Source organism: Branchiostoma lanceolatum, chromosome 6 (genome assembly GCF_035083965.1).
Source record: "Branchiostoma lanceolatum isolate klBraLanc5 chromosome 6, klBraLanc5.hap2, whole genome shotgun sequence".
NCBI lineage: Eukaryota > Metazoa > Chordata > Leptocardii > Amphioxiformes > Branchiostomatidae > Branchiostoma > Branchiostoma lanceolatum.
Genome location: NC_089727.1, coordinates 9,293,003 through 9,310,693, shown reverse-complemented (window position 1 = coordinate 9,310,693; position 17,691 = coordinate 9,293,003). Strand labels below are relative to the sequence as shown.

The window sequence follows — 17,691 nt, the reverse complement described above, 5'->3', positions numbered from 1 at the left end:
ACATTCAGTAGTAACAAATAAAATCCGATGCGTCACAACAAAATCGTTTTCGCATAGTGACAGCATTATATTGTGTCCCAGCTAACCGTTGTGCGCAAATGTCTTCCAAAACACACATATAATTTTAATCATTAATCATTTTTTAATCATTTTTTTCGTACATTTCTCCCATTGGTTGACTGTATATAAGCATCGCCATAATAACAACTGGTATAAGCCTCAGGTGGCGCTTGCATGCCCACGCCTTTAGAGAATTCCCCAAGGCGCTTCATCCGGAGCGGTCGCAATTGATTTTTCCTTACTCGTACGCGAGCAGTCCTAATTATTTCGCGTACTTAAAGATGATGTGACACGCCTTTTTGCATTGAGCGCGCCGTCGAGTGCAATATGAATCACTGTGCCGTTATCAGGCCACATATGCGCCGCTCGGCTCCAGTCGCGTACGAAAAAGCTCCCGTCTTCTGTCTGCTGGGTTGGCAAAGTCACACGTTGGTTTGACAGATGAGGTCGCGAGCAGGGGTTGTTTAGTCGTGACTCGGATCAGAGCGAGCCAGTCGCAGATGTTACACATGGAGCGACAGGCCGGGAGTTGCGGGGAGCGCCGCTCGGTGCCATGCGGCACCAAAACACGCCACTCCCGCCGCAAATTCTACTGCTGCCTGCGGGCGGACAGCGACAGCGATGCGAGAGAGTCGCCCGAGAAGAAGCCGTCGGTTGCGGCGGTGGTGGGGAGGTCTGCGCCCGCCCAGGCATGCGACATTGACTGGCAGCCGCTCTCACCACGCTTGTTGTCTTCTTCCCCTGACAGATCCGGCTACAGGACTGAGAGAGTGATGGAGGCGGGGGATGTGGAGCCGGGGTCCCGCTGTACGGGCACGGACGCTGCAATGTCGGACTGTGCCCTGACCAGAACACTTGCTGACACGACCTTGGAAACATCTCTCGACACGGTACAGTGGCACACACCGTCTGACGAACAGGCGAGCCCCGCGCCTTCGACGGGTTGCCCTTTCTCACGACTAACCCGCGAGCACATCGTGTCACCACCATCGCCGGGGGGAGAAGCGAAGGGAGCGGGCGAAGGAGACGCCTCCGCCGCCGGTACCAGACCGTTACCCAGCTCTCCACACGAGAGGAAAATGTCAAGGTCCGAACTATTGCCGTCCGACGCAACTAGGCGGGTTAGCAGCGAGTCCGGGCTAGGGCCCGACCTGCGCCGAACGAGCAGCGAGAGCGACTCGGAGCCCCGCAAGGTGAGCTCGGACTCGTGGGGGGACGTCGACGCAAGTTCTACCCGCAAGCCTTTGAACCTGGCCAGCCTGGTTGAAGGAGTGGGTGCGTTGATCATGCCTTCGGTGAGTAACCTACATCTTACACCTTAAACACGTCAATACCGTAACCATAGTTTCCCTTCTCCCCATCACAAATGTTGTTACCGGTTACCGGGAAGCGTGTGGTTTGAGGTCTGTTTGTGCTCAGGGGGCTTGATCAAAAGCGCGGTAAATGTCGACGTCCCCTTGGAAGACCTCTAGACCTAATCCCGTCAGTAACGTTGTCACGCTGCATATTTATGTGGCGCCTCAAACTCCATCGTTCTCACAAACGGCTTCAAAGCCGTCCAACATTGACCCAATTCAGCCCCCGATACACTTTTACGTCCTATCAACACCTGGAAAAAATCTAAACAGAATTTACAACGACGAATTCTATTCCCAAAGCGTGTTCGGCCGTCGCAAGGAATGAAAATTTTGTTTTCCTTCGTGGTGGTGAATTCATCTTGGTGGCCTCTTAACTCCAGCGATTGCCGCCCGATGTGACGGACAGGGTCCCCAGAGGACCGCCGCTGTTCAATCGATTGAAAAACAGAGCCGAGCCCCACATGTTTGCTCCTCACTGACAACAGCGCAACAATTGGCTGCAGCATTTTCTTTGTGCCTTTTAGATGAAAGAAAGTCTCTCGCCACAGCCGACGCGCTTTCAACATTTCTCGGAAGACCAAAAGACCTTCAGGCCAGGCTTACAAAACTGCAACATATTTTTTACAGAAAATAATACTGCTTCTAACGTTATAGTATTACCTTTCTGTATTATAATATTTTCCTTTAGAATGATAGAATTAGACAAGCGCTATTCAAAAACGTTACGAAATGAGTCGAGGAGGGGACGATCGTAGATGACCTTTTCAAGCGTTACAAATTATAAGCCATTCTAATCCGACTCATCACCTAGGATACCGCTAATCACCACAGTCAGCATGAAAATTCCCCAATTAGAATCTGCGGCTGGAAAGACGGTACTTATTACTCCGGGAAGGAGGATGACCTCCTTCTGGGAGTATTGGGAATGCATTTGTTTGCGCGTTCGCAGCTATAACTCACGATCCCGTTGTCGCACTGGTGTGTAACTTGGCATATCGTTTGCCTGGTTCGGCGTGGTGATGCACAATAGCTTTGTTACACCATAACTACTTTAAACGTCAATCCAATATCGTAATTGCACCCCTATAATTAATGCTATGTCCCACTGCCCTGCCATAGGGACCATGTTATAATCCGTTATGCATGACTGGAATACTTCAGGCAGATACGGGGTATAAATCTTCCTTACTTGCTGTGATCGTATAGTCACTGTTACATTGAAAAATAGACAACGTGCATCACCACACGCAACCTAGCAAACGATATACCAAGTTACATACCAATGCGGCAACGGGAATTGTGAGTTTTAGCTGCGAACATGTGCATAGTGACCTCCAGTCTGTGTATTAAGTATGCCGTGTCCACTCGCAACTCGCATACAGTATGTGCGCACGGGACGGACGATGCATTTTTACGCACAGTGTGAAAATGGCAAATCTCTGGACCTTCAAACTTACCACACTTGTAGTTTATAATACGGAGGCTGTGACAATGTAAAAAGTGTACGCAGGGGATGAAAGATTGTTGAGAAATATATCTCAGAAAAGTGCGCGCGCCAGTGTCACTTCCGGGTGGTTAGATCCGGTGACCTTTGACCTTCGTGAAATGTTACGATAATATGAATTAGCCTTTCTTATTGCAAATAGCTTGATAGCTATAGATCAGGCCGGCCTGCAATAAATTGTGGAAAGAGGATTTACTGCATATTTGTGATTTCTGATACATCTTAGTTGTAAGGCTGAATGGTTCGTTGATAATTGAAAAGGGGCCATCTAGATCTAACTTTGTGACTTTTCCCGGAATTTCTAGATCCCATCTGTGCCATGCTGTAAAAACATACTTTTCAGCAGGTTGACCACTCCTGTATTGAAAGAAAAAGATAAACAAACACTTTTTCTTTACTTGCTCTAAAACACTACTTGGACTGAGCAGAGATGCAATTTGTGTGAGTCAATACTTGTACATACCAAGGAGGTTTTAAAACCTCCTTGTTTTAAAACCTCCTTGTACATACTATAAATACTTCACGGAGAATTGTGTCCTACGGACTCTTGTTTCACCTTCGCAAGAGGACATACGCATGGCGGCCATGCATGCAGGCTTTACCGCATAGATCAACAGGTTTCATTCGCGGAACTGCGTGTAAAATTCATTAATCTTTCTTCGCATCATTTACAACTGCAGTCATTCGTTTCGTATTCATCAGCACTTATTTTGACATAAACATTCGGCAGTTCGACCGAGAAGCAAATATGTAACCATTTGAACCAACCGAGGAATAGCGGAAAGCAATGTATATTATGACGATTGTACTGTACTAAAAGAAGTAAGGGCGTTCTTTTGGAGGAGATAGCGCTCCCGGCTAAACTACTGCTATTGATGCGTTTAAAAAAGATTGCGGTACGCGGCTGTCTGATATGAAACTCCTAAGTTTCCGAAATGCGTCACTGGCTTAAAACTACACAAGTGCTGCGCGTGTGATAAGGATAATACCGCAAGGCACTGGTAAAATGAGGGGGGGGGGGGGCAAATGGGCTGTGAGGCGAAATTTCCGTTATAGCGAGCTAGAAGTAGTCTTCAAGCGATGGAAGTGGGATTGCTAGCCACGTCTTTCTACTAGACTATTCTACTGCGCTGGGAATCTGCCTTCCTCACATCTGCTTGGAGATCTGACAAACTTGCATGCAGATGTAATGTCAAATAGTTGCAGCCTTCTAGCCTTCCGTTGTCTTTCCTTCTCTCTCCCCGTATCTCTTTCTTTCTTTCCTCCTTTCCTTTTATCTTTCTTTCTTTCTTTCTTTCTTATTCTTCTTCTTTACATTCATTCATTCATTCAGTTATTCATTCATTCACGAATAGTACTCCCCTATATTCTGTACCATTTCTGGAGGTGTTTTGACAGGCCAGATAGAAAACACAAATCAGACTGCCAAGATCGTGCGGCGACATTTCTGATCGTCCACCTTTGAATACAAACCCAATAGTTTCATTGTAATCCTTTTGGCAGCAAGGAGTTCTAATCAAATGCCGCCTCCTAAGAGCTCACCCCTCACTGTCATTGATCACATTTCAAAGAAGAGACGGAGCAATCCATTTCGGAGCGTTTCTCTCTGGGAATTCTAAGGATTGAAATTGCATTCACAATGTTACATTGCAGCCAAACTTTAGCGCGCTTTCTGAACAACTGTTTGTAAATGAGTCGTATTTCAGAGTTCAAGGTTCCAAATAACCATCGCTGTTATTAAAGCGATGGGGGGCAGACAAAAGGTCTTTATATAAAGAGGAAGGTACCAGTAAAAGGGTTTGTTATCTTAATTAGCTTGCCGATAATGACCATCGGGTGGATTTAGCTCCATTGCATGTTCACAGTATGGATGTCCCTATAGCTTAACGTACTGATAGCCTCACAGTTGATCCTGCTGGTTCCAATTAGTTTGTAAATGGGAGGCCCCTTACCTGTTCAATCCTGGGACAGAACATCTCAGTTGGGTCTGCACTCATCTTTCGGAACGGACGTGCAGTGGAGATCCCATGTTCGAGAAGGTGCCTCGAGTACGCTAAAGGGAAGGGGCTAGCAACCTATATATACCCTGCTACTGAAACAGCAAGGAAACTTGTTTCCCTGTGTGCCACTAGGCACTCACAAGATGAATAACAAACAACATGATCAGAGTGTTCACCTTTGGCACAGAAAATCGTCTTAATATAATTGATAGTTCTCAAACGCAGAAAGGTTTTTGAGTCAAGTCAAATGTAAATGTAATCTCCAAGCAGATGTTGGGATGAGAGATCTACGACGTCGTAAAGCCCCCGTCACAAATCAAGAATTTAGCTCGGCCGACTTGTCGGCGAGCTCCAAATGGCGATTTTCGGGCGAAGTACGACCGACGTCCTGTCGATTCCACGGGCTTCGGGCGAATTTTCGGAGCTCGGCCGACGTTCGCGGGTCACTGGAAGCTGCGCCTAAATTCAGCGAGGCCTCGGCGACGATTTTTTAACTCGCACAGCTCGTCAACAGTTTGCCCGTAGCTCGCCCGAGCAACGCCCAGCGCTCGGCCAATATTCGGGCGGGCATCCGAGGATTTTAGACCCGATTTTCGGTCGGTCGGAGGTCGCCCGAACTCTTCTACCTCGTGCGAGCCTCGTACGGGCGTTGTACAATAATCGGACGACCGTCGTCAGTGTTCCGACCGACTCATGAAAAGTAAGGCGTGCTTCGAGCGAGCGTTGTACTGGTGTCGATGGGAGCTTGGACGAGCTCCGGCCGAACTCCTTCTTGTTCATAAATAAAAGGTAACGACAGTTTGGTTTATAACATAAGATGATAAATATTTACTGTAATATTAACTAATACTGATATCAACTTGTCAAAGAATGCTGCCAAACTTTTCTAATGAAATACAATTCAATTGCAAAGTTAAATTTTCATTGCAAAAAAAAAATCATTATAAATAAAATGTGGACACCAAAGACAATACTTCCTGTTTCTTTTTTGGTATTGGTTTGGATGTTTCAATTTATATATTAATGAGCTGAGGCTTGACTTTTGAGGCTTGACTTGATTTCTTGGATTTTTCATCTACAAAATGACTAGTTGAAAGTCCACTAAGTCATTATAGGGCGTATTCAGTCACGTGACCCTCCCCCTAGCAACGAGAACTGGCGGCCATGTTGGTGCTCACTTGATAGTGGAGCCCTATGGAACTCTCTGTATAAATGGCAGATGTTTTCTATGCCATTCACAATTTCCCTTCAAAACGTTTTGTCTCATAATCATGGTGTTTTGCCTCGTTGTCAGATGTTGGATTGGGACTGATAAAGCACACACCGGTCGGGTAACAGTAAGATTGGTTTTGCGTTTCTCGTGTAGGACGTGTACGTGCGGGAACATTAGCCTGGAATCCATCCTATTTAGCTTCCGGCCGCTACCCAAGCTCCGCTGCCTGGCCAGACTCTTTGGCCAGGCAGCGGAGCTTGGGTAGCGGCCGGAAGCTAAATAGGATGGATTCCAGGCTACGGGAACATACGATCGCGAAGGGACTAACGACTGAAACAAAAGTGGATTTCTGACATACGAACAACGGATCTAAATAGTTGAAGTTTGAGAATCAACGTGTGTGTATGGAAACCTTTTGTATCTGGTCGAAAAGCAAGATACAGGCCCGTTGTGTAACACAGTCGCGGCACCGTGTAGTCGTTGCTTGAGATACGTTCATTCATAAACTGGGGGTCTTTCAACGTCGAACTTTCCCGATCATAACGTACTCCCTGTCAGCAAAATTTCTCACGACACTCAAGACACTGTACTACGTGGCTGCAGGCCTTGGAACACTTGTATGCTGTGAACTGATTTTATGCGTACTCTGTAAACAGTTTAGCGGCCATGTTTGTAGGCTGCCAGGGAATCTAGCACGTCGATAATGGGTAATTTCTAGTAGGTGAAATTGGATTTTTGTAGTAAAAAGGATGTGAGGCTGGAGACTCTTTGCATATAATAAAACAGCGATCAGACGACTTCGCATTCCTTGGAAATTTAGAGAGCGTCGGACAATGAGAAACTTCGCTGCAGGGTGAGCACCAACATGGCCGCCCACGGAGGGCAGGGGTGATGACGTCACGTGAATACGCCCTATAGATTTATGTTTGTCTGCCGAGGCACGCCCAGGTGTCGGCAGGGCGTCGATAGGCTTATCAACGGTCGGCCGAAGCTCGGACGGCGTTCGCCCGAGCTTCGGTCGATTTCCGTTTGGTGAAAATTATTGGATCGGGGTTAAACGACTTATCTGTTGACTTTGTGGCTCCTGCCCTAGTAATCGGATTGGTTTATGACAAATTTCCTGTTTAGGTTATTATTTTCAGTGTGCCCACCCACTTCACTCATGTCCTACAGATTTGCCACAACTCAGAAAGTAAAGTTGGTCCAAATTTGAGCTTGTTACCAGGTCAGTTGATTCTGACTTCGTCAGTGTCCAAGACATGGTACCGTCTTATGTGGGATTTATGATTATTAGTGTTCGACGGACGTCGCCCGAGCTCCGTTCAATTTGTGACGGGGCAGGTTTTCAGCGAAAAATACGGTCGACGCTCGGGCGAATTTGAAATTCGGCGAGCTTCCGGCGATCTACAAAATCGGCCGATGCTCGCATGAATTGTGACGCCGGCTTAAGAGAAGCTGAGCAGTAAAAATAAACGTTACGCTCTTCCACCTGACATCTGCTTGGAGATTGAATTGACATCAAAAGGGCAAGCTCATTTTGGTACGCTAGGCCCCACCTGACGAGGGCGTGCATACAGACCATTAAAACCACCATGGACCTCCATTTGTTTTGCAGAGATAAGCAGTGTTTCCACCCACGTGTATGGACGGGAGGTTTCCGCCTAGTTTTAGGAGTTGATTAGCAGAGTACCTTCAAACAATGATGAAGGTTAGACATCCAGGTAGTAAGACACGCAATATAACAGTTAATCAAGCAATAAACTGGGTAATTTTGTAGACGTATGTCGTTTCAGACAGTATCCGCTGTCTTTCTTCGTTAGTGACACTGACGAAACTTGAACAGAGTTCGTTTAGCACCGCACGGTCTCACACTACTGTACAAGGTCGCATCGCTTGACTGGAAACTGATTGCAAATCTAAGCAATTAACTTTTTACGCCAGCTAACAGTTGTTCATGCAACCGGATAAAATTTAAAAACGGACAGATGTTTCAGACAGCATCCGCCACCTTTCGTCAGTGACTATTCAAACTGGAGTATCTGAACCAGGTTCTGGCCGTATGCGCATTAAATTGATGTCTAACCATCATAGACGTATTAAACAACTTTTCATTCATCCCTTTTTAGACGAATTCGAAGCTCTTCTTTCTTCTTTGGGGTGATTTGTCGACTCGTAAATACGTGGCCTCTTGAACAATTTTCAAGAAGAAAACTTTGCATATTAACGTTGAGCATATGATTTGAAATGAGAAACTAGCGACCAACCAATTTACGAAGCTACTACGTTACCAATAACAATTCAATAACGTCCCAATGGATACGTTCGTTACGGCGCCTACATTAAAATGTATTTAAGTGCATTTTTGTAACAATTTTGAAACACACCTTAGGCTTTGATGATGACTAATCGTTGTCTTTTTGTTCACCTATAGTAATTGGTATGAACACATGTTGTGGGCTTTATTTTGAAGTAAAAATATTCCTTTTATGAATGGATACAGAATTTGACGATCCATACCAGTACCTTATTTTCAATATCTGGTTTCCGTGCGGAGGTCGCCTCAAAGTTACCATGTGTACCTTTAAGAGAGGAGAACCGTTGCAAGTGCGCTCCGATATCATGTTGCTCTGCCCCCTTCCATAGGTCCCGGTAAACAGGTTATCTACAAAGACGCCGACATAACCTCTTGCGGTCCATCTCAGACAGCAAGGCGCGTCCTGATTGGTTTACAGATTCAAAGACACTCGTATGAAGCGGCACATTGTTGCTTCTTGATCAAAGTGGCGCGGTAGGCTCTTGTGAACTGTGTGAGAAGTTTGACGTTTTCTTTTCTACATCAACTACTCATTACAAAGGGATATAGATTCTACAGTCTCCTCTCTTGTGTGCTGTATCCAAGAACATCAAAGTCGACAGGTATATTGGGCTTGCAAGTGGCTATCAATTCAGTAATGGCCAGTATCAAATGTAATGCAAGACGACATGTTGATTGCGCTACTACTGTGTATGCCAAAATTGTTTGAGAGACGCTGACAATTCAGTCTAACTCAAAAGAATACGGTTATAATTCAGTAGCAGTATCTGTATCCTTATCTATATAGCCGGTATTACCGCCCTTCGGCGTAACACGCCAGCTTCGCAGGCACGCGGCGCATGGCAGCTGGTTACGCATATCACACCATCGCATGTCTAACTGCATGCATTCTTTAAAGCTATCTAATCACTAATGAGGATGCCTCTACAGAACTTGACGATAACGAGTTCCACACTACGATAGTTCTTGGATTTGCAATTGTTTTAACACATCAATCACAGGTTGATAGGTCTGGTACTTGAAGGTATGACTATTTCTGAGCTGGTGATAGGTACTTACTATATAGTAGAACGAATTATCCGCGGACCACTTACACAAAAAAGTTTCCTTGATTCCATCCTTGGGAAAATCAGTTTAAGCAATTCAACACGCTACACATATCTTGTTTAATCTAATATACGCTTCCTACATTAGAGCATTGCACGCTCTTATAATGTGTTACTAAGACTAGTTCCGTAAAGTTCGGGAAATTTACGGGACGGGCCGTTAACTTCAACGATCTCCGTTACTCATTTGTCCTTTTATCGTCTTCTACTGTGAGGGGCGGAGCTCAAAGGGGACAGCTCATTAACTGTAACGATTTTCGCTGCTTGGTAGTCAACACACGGACCCCGCTGTAGTTTGTATTCCACTGAACCACTCTGCATCTTATTAACCTCTTTGAAAAGGTTTGTTTGTTGGGGGAGGGGGGCAGGTTAGTGATTTAACACTCCATTAGCTTTTCTGTAAGGAAAATAGTTATCTGAGTATTAACGGTGACCTCCGTCAAGTAAAGGGTTCCCAAAAGGATAATTGGCAACCGTGGTTTGAATACAAGCGCGTGGCACTTGGTAAATCAAGGCAAGAAGCAACCTGACAAAGCAAGACTGAGCATTAACTTATATATTCCTTTCTTGTGTGGGATATAAAGCCCATGGTGCCGTGTATAGGGGAAGCTTTACGAAAAGAACCCAACACAGTTATCGGAAAAGGTAGGGGTGACCTGAAATGCTTGGCTGAAAACGTGAGCAGTGCACGTGGGGAAGCCGCAATCTACACCCGAAGCTATCCGGAAGCATCTCAAGCATTCTAGTTCGTCCTTTACTTTACTAGTTATCATCCCTCCTAGCATATAGATGGTATCCACTTCAGCTTAGCTGGCGGTATCTGTATCTCTAGCTAATGTAACGCTTTCATGCACAGCTTTATTTCATGAATGACAGGAAGTGCGTCACAGCGATGAAAAATGAAGCCGCAAGTCCCTAACTTTTGCGCAAGCGCAGTAGAGCCAAAATGCCTACGTGTCACTAAAGTTAGCACGACATTTGCAGCTCCAGAGAATTCGTCCCTCAGCATACTTTTAAAACTCTGATTGATGGGTATCTGTATATGTTTAAGCGTTGACAATAACGGATGAAATTGAAAAAAGTTCGTTGCATTTGGGGGTTATATCGTATTCTTCTAGACGTCTGTCAAAATTTGCAAGTCCTTGGCGCCACGGACAGAGTTACCTGACAGTCCCATTCATTGTGAAGCGCCCACCTTTATCTGATTACTTCCCGAAGGAGTTATGGACGTGACAATTTAGGGCCGACGCCAGGGAGCCGCAACGGCTGCGTTGACTTGCCGGAGTTGGGACTGATTCATGGCGATAGAAAACCGGGCACAGACGGGAGGTTTTCTTCCTCTTCCACAGATACCACCTAACAGTACATGCAAGGAGGTGATTGAAGGGCTAGAATCCTTTTCAGCATTTTTCACCAGTTTGTGTGGCGTCGAATGGCTTAGTGACGATGCTAGCGGATACGCGAACTAGGGGTCACAGATTCGATTCCTGGCATTCCTGGTTAGACGTTGGGTCGTTGAGAAAGACACTTAACACGACTTCACTCCCTCCACCAAGGTGTAAAAATGAGTACCTGACTTCGGTTGGATAGCTATAGTTAAAACGCGGTGGAAGGAGAGGTATGAGCTCCGCCTTCCAATACCATGCCCTAGACAAAGTGGATGACAACCAAATGCTCCTACGGCCCCAAAATGGCAATGGGACTGCCTTTTCATTTAACACCAGTTTGAATGCCCTGATCTCCCTATTTTTTAAAGACAATAATTCAATAATGAAAATGAAAGCAAAACATCCCATGTACGGCGCTCCTAACTGTAGCTGCTTCTCGAACTACCTTTTTTGTACATATCTTGACTCAAGACAGACATGACGTAATAACATTGCGCTGGGTAACGAATTTGGCCTGCTGCCGCAGTTACATTCAAATGTAGAGGGACGTTAGAGCTTGAAGTTTGGAGGGAAAGATTTGTGCCCACGGCTTGGCATGTGCCCGTGAGCAATCCATCGTCCTTGTCATTAAGGGCCGCGTTAACGACAGTGGGGGATGAATAATGGCATAAAAACCACCTGGTGTCCAATTTGTAGCTCTGTTGTTTCCTCCGGGCAGGCCTTGTCGTAAAACATTCCGTCCCCATTACAATCTTCATGTAACGGTTCTTTAAATACCCTCCGGCTTGAAAATAACCACTTTTTTTAACAAAGCTTCGACTTAGTACTGACGCACACATTAACGTCTTGGAAGAAATCCTGCCGTCGTATTCGATCGTAAAGATTTTTCTTTGTGTTCAAGACTTAATTGGATGCAATAAGGTCAAGTGGGTGGAAGCGTTCGTGCCATGTTCACTCGAGCACGTCGGCAGAACGTAAGCGTTTAAGGTGGTGTTTGCGTATTTAAGGTTAATATCTCGTACATAACTTTTAGTCACTGACGAAAGACAGCGGATGCTGTCTGAAACGTCTGACTGTTTCAAAATTTTATCCAGTTGCTTGAGTAACTATTTTTGGCGTATCTTACTACATGGATGTCTAACCTTCATCAACGTATCTCGTACATAGGTGCATATAGTTGTGTCCAAAGACATATCTTATACAAAGGCCGTTACTCCAATGCAACGTTGACCAAAGAGAGCAAAAGAAATTCGGCAGCTATAATAGGTTTGAATAGTATGCTAATCACCGTATACGCATTACGTTCTGCCGACGTGCTGTTCACTCGGCCTTTATTAGCCAGATCGCTATATTTGAAGACTGCCGAACGTGGGAGTGTTTCATAAGTGGGTGTCGCCAATGTTCACCGCTCAACTCTGCGCCGAGGTGATTGCTTAGAAAATGGTGGTTTAAATCAGCTCTCTAATCGAGATCATACTCTCGCTGCCGCTTGCAGCACGATTTAACGCTCCGTTGTAGATATACTTTGGAGATTCAAAGCAAACACCCGATAGCCATAAGTACTAATACTTTCTGGTGTGTGGGTGACGAGGATGTAATTCGATGGCATCAACGCAGCAGTAACTCATGCCCTGTACATATCAGTCATCAATGAACACAAAAGCTGTTTGGTTCGTTTCCTTTAATCTTGCAAATGCGAAACAAAAATTAAATCTCCAAATTCCTGATTTGATTTACAAACAGAAACATGAATTTTACACACCGAACACTGGGATTGTAGAAAAATGCCACCTGGTCTCCCCCGACCAACCTTTACATTTGCGCAAACATCACAGCATCTCTGCTTTAGACACAGATCTATTCATAGGAGGTTGCCTTCTGTATCTAGTTTGCATAATGTTTAAACACTCGTACACGGTTTTACCAATGAGAAGCTATTATACAGCCAATGCAATGCAATGCTATGCCAAGGACCATGTAGCTTATCTCCCCCACCTGTTTTGAAGATATGCAGATGAGCAGAATCTACTTCACTGACATGCTCGAGCCCTTACATTTGGAAGCACTGCTGTTCGGGAGATAATTGGTCTCAGGAGAGAAGGAGCCGATTGAAAGCAGCTCATGTTTACACAGAGGTCTTTAGAAAAGGAATTTTGTTAGCAGAAGCCCAAGTGTATACCGCTGCGTGCGTGGCTTATGTAGTCAACTAGTAGCCCAAGTAATACCGTCAATATAGTCACACTTAGGTACATCTCATGTTGGTTGAAAGCTCTGATGAGAAGCTGTCTGTAGTTTAAAAACAACACATACAAGGAAAATGCGGCATCAGACAGTTTTCTAAGGCCGATAGTGCTTTGGTTTTGGTCTTGCTGTGACCATGGGACCAACTTTTACCAAAGAGCTGAAGATACCCATGACAGAAAGTTCCAAAATAACATGTACAAACTTAGCAGGAGCTCAGACTACAATACAAGAGCTTTAATTTCTGAAAAGCAACCGAAGCAACCGGTTTTCTGCATGAACGTATTCAACCTTGTCTACGATGCTTTTTTGACACTGGAGCTAGCCTAAGGCTAGGTCCAATCTGTATGTGTTCAGCTAGCTAGCTTAAGTCTTCTTCAATCGTCGCTACTTCAGGCAAAATTTAATATCCCTTACCTCCTTTGTCAATGCCTTCTCACACTTAAAACTCTTAAAAGATCAACAATGCTGAGCTGTTGGAGGGTTAAAGCACCTTGCCGCAGTCAAGTGTCTGCTAAACAAACGAGAGAGTTATCTATTCATAAAATCGTAAGTCCTCTTCACACACAATAACGTTGTACACGCAAACTTGCGCGTGCACAAGCTTGGCCGATATAGCGGATAGGTCTCAGAATTGTGATTATTATTTTATTTCTAGATTTGTGGTTATTATGTCAAAGTCCATGTTAGTGTGAATCTTCAGACGCGAGTGATCTACTTGTTTGACTTTCACAAAAGGCCCGCTGAACAAAATGTATCATTATTGACAGTTGTCTTAAGACATATTGAACTGCACGGAAAAGGAGCGAAGGGTCGATAGAAGTTCTACACAAAAGTCCAAACGAACAAATCAGAATATAGTGTAAATCACTAGATCTATTTACACGGTTTGTGCTATTGTTACTGATAAAATCTCTAATGTCCCTACCATTGATAGCAAACGCCATGAAACGTTGCAAATTTTGCTGACTCTTGTCTTTTCTTTTATCCTCCGTATTTTGTTCGGGTCTTCCGGGAAACCAGAAGGCAATGAAGCACATATCGGTTTTGGCTCCCATTGACAGATGCCCTGAGAATCGAAAAACCTTGGCTGGCGGTCCTTTTATAACAGTCGTGATTCCGTCTATATTCCCACATTTACGTGCCCTTTACGACTAGGGTTCGATTGGTATGTCTCTCCAGAGGCTGCTTTGAGGTAAGGCCATATAAAATTGGGTGAATACTTTTCTTCCTATTGCTATTGATTCCATTTGTGTCCATGGGGGAGGGGGCGTGGGGAGAGGGGCATAACCGAGACTGGTTATCTTCGTTATCCCATCGTCTGATCGTTCCGGATAAGGGAACGTGTCGTTCGTTTGACGTCATCCTAATACAAAATTGATATCCATATGCAGTCGAACATGTCTGGCAGTATCTAAAGGACATATATAACGGTGCGCCATGTGTAGGGCGGTTCAATGATTTCATATTGGGCCATAACTTAACAGGGGATACCCTGTAAGCCCAGTGTGCAAATTACGTATCGACAAATGCACCCAAGGTTGGAAAATAGAATGTGCTTTCTTGCAATTATACTCGACATGAACTTGAATTGTCTAGTAAGAAGACTGCCAAAAAGACGTTTCTACATTTTCATTTGATCCATAATTCGTGGCCTTGTGGTTAGGCTATACCGATATTTGATTATCTTCTTCCTTTCTTCTTCCTTTATGGATGGCATCACCTGGGAACCGCAAAACTAACGGAAACGTGCGAGAAAAGAAAAGTTGGGCAAGAAAAGATGTTGCCTTCATTTGGTCAGGAATTCGAAGGTTGAACAAATGACTGAACGCACGGAACAATATATACCAAAATTTTAAGTTCTTTTTTTTGCCTCTCACATCTTCTTCTTTGACGTTCCTCATTAGTATATATCCTCCCATATTTGTTCTAAAAATCTACGGAACATATTTGCTCACGTTACAGCTAGCCTATTTATATAATTTACAGCATGGTCGTAATTTTTTTTAGAAATGGACGAACATTGATAAGGGGGCGGATGTCATTCATATGAAGTCAGCGTGACCTTAATTCTCCTCTGATAGCATCCGTGCGTTGACAAAAGGTCCAGGTATGCGCACTGTAGCGCCCTGACGATGCCTATTCATCTCCGAGCTCCTAATCATAACGATCTTCTTCCCCTCAGACTGAGAAATGCTAAGCTGGCAGGAAGCTCTAAAATTACTCCGGTGCGAAGCTGTTCGGGTCGCGAAGGAAAAGTGTAATTTAGCTATCACAAAAACGCAGCCGTCAGGTTGCCTGGTAGGGAAGGGCGTCTCATGGCGACCATGAATGGAGACATTATGCAGTCTCTCCCTTCAAGTGATGTGCACCTGTATCCGGCAAATACTGATGCACATGCATGGAACTTCAAACAGGAGCTCCAAAAAAGGATCGTTAGGACCGAGGTCCTTGTTAGACTAGTACAGTAGAATCCTCTTATTTGCATAACTGATTTGTCAGTGTATTTTATGCAATAATACATAGTAGTCCATTAACCCTAGGGGACAAAATGAGCAGCACTAGGGGGGGGGGGTGTAGTGGTTACTAGGATGGCACTTGAGAAGGAAACACACACACTTTGTGTCAAATTCGCTCACTCCCAGGTTATACATAAAGCATGTGAATATGTGAAAATGGATAATGCAATTATGCCATTCCATTTATAATGGAGTGAATGGGAAATGGTTTGGGTTTCAGGATTTTATGCAAATCCCCCGAAATATGCGATTAACCATCATGCAAATAGCTGGAATCTACTGTATAATTTACGAATGGCATCCTCTGTAGACTCCAACTGCAGTGTCAGAGGGCGAAAAATGGTTAAAAAAAACAAGATGGCTAAATCTTCAAAATAGACACATAATGACACTTGTGTGGTAGACTGGTATCACTTACCAAGTTGGCAGCTACACCCATGGCTGCCACATCGGTGCCACTCCTACAACTAGCGAATTAGTTTCACTTCTACAACTGCAGTCATGGCTACCTCACTAGTGTCACTTCTACAAGTACAATTAAGGCTACAACATGGCATGTTTTCACATTTTGGTACTTCCCTGTGATGCTGACCATCTCCGGAGAGGAAAAAGTTTGTTAGTTTTTTTTTCAAAATCTGGTGAAAATTTATGAGAGCGTTGATATAGAAAATATACATGCTGTCGCCTAATGACACAACGGGGTGCTTTTCAAGTCAGTACACCTTTGAAATGTCACCCTACCTGTCAGTAATGATTAATTGAATCGACATCAACCATAACAGGACCACACGCTGTTTTTAAAGTATTTGGCTTTTGCAGTATCTGCGTTCGCTTTATTTTGAAAGGTTGTTCTGAATCACCCGTAAATTTGGTATTTTGTACTTCGGCTCTGAAAGATAAGCCCTCTGACTTTCGAATTAAGTAAATTTCAGAAGCATTGCATTTTTCAATTTCTTTCTTTGACATTACTGCAGTAAATGACATGAGCCGCAAACTGCGTACTAGTTTTCTGAACTATTATTGTCTGTTGGCAGCACACCGATAAGAGTGGCTGTAGTCGCTGAAAGAATGATAGATATACCAAAGAGGTCCTAGAACCGATGCATGGAAACTTTAGAAATACCATGGGGCATAGTTTTAATGTGAAATTTGTCAACCGTTAAAACATGGTAAGAAACTCAATTCTAACGATTCAGTTCAACAAGTCAGTGTATCAAGTCAGTGTATCTAAACCTTTTACTTACGGTACCCTCAGGTATAGAGACTTGGATTATGTCTTTAACCCAAAGGAGAGAGAAATAAAAGCTCTGAGTCAGCAAACCTTTTAGGGAAGTCAAGAACATTAACCGTCGATTCGGTCTAACGCCTCCGCCGTCAGATCCTGAAGGCCCGGGAGAGCGCCTGGCCACCGGTGAACGTTTCTTTCTCCTGATGATCTATAGGTTCTGGAAGTACCGTAGACATTGACAAATCACTGCATCATGTCGCTGTCAGTCATGCACTAAATTTCCTTTTGGCCTGGTCATACAGAGGCGTCCACAGATCCCAGCACTCATATAGCTCCGTGAAACCGGCCAAAACGATATTGATTTTATGTATGGTCTTTGGATTAAACGCTTGGGAAAAACGTATCGCTTGAGCTACTTCAATCAGATGACTGAGCGAGTTGCTTTACTTGAAATGGATAGCGGGCCTGTGAGCAACTTCGTTGACTCTTTCTTTTTCTGTCAGTGTAATTCGTTAGCTTTTAATGTGGTGATATGTACACTGGTGTATATCCACAAAGGGGATTAAAAGCACGTTGGCATCCGGAAGGGTTGAATTGTACAGCTTGGACAGTACATTACCACAATGCACATAATTTTATACATTTACAGCTTGACAATGCATGAATTACAAAACGAATTGTATACGTCGGATTTAGTTAGATTTAATCTAAATCTTAATTCTTACGCTATCTTGTAATGAAAATGAACTGAAAAATTGTA

General features: G+C 44.2%; 1 protein-coding gene across 1 annotated transcript in view; it reads left to right on the top strand.

The window, feature by feature from the left end:
* Window positions 1-254: 254 nt before the first annotated feature.
* LOC136436456 (guanylate cyclase soluble subunit alpha-1-like) overlaps window positions 255-17,691 on the top strand; it is a 59,985-nt gene continuing 42,548 nt past the window's right edge. The window contains exon 1 of the mRNA XM_066430449.1: window positions 255-1,355. Coding sequence (XP_066286546.1) covers window positions 561-1,355 — 795 coding nt within the window. The 5' untranslated portion in view covers window positions 255-560. The remainder of the gene's footprint in view (window positions 1,356-17,691) is intronic.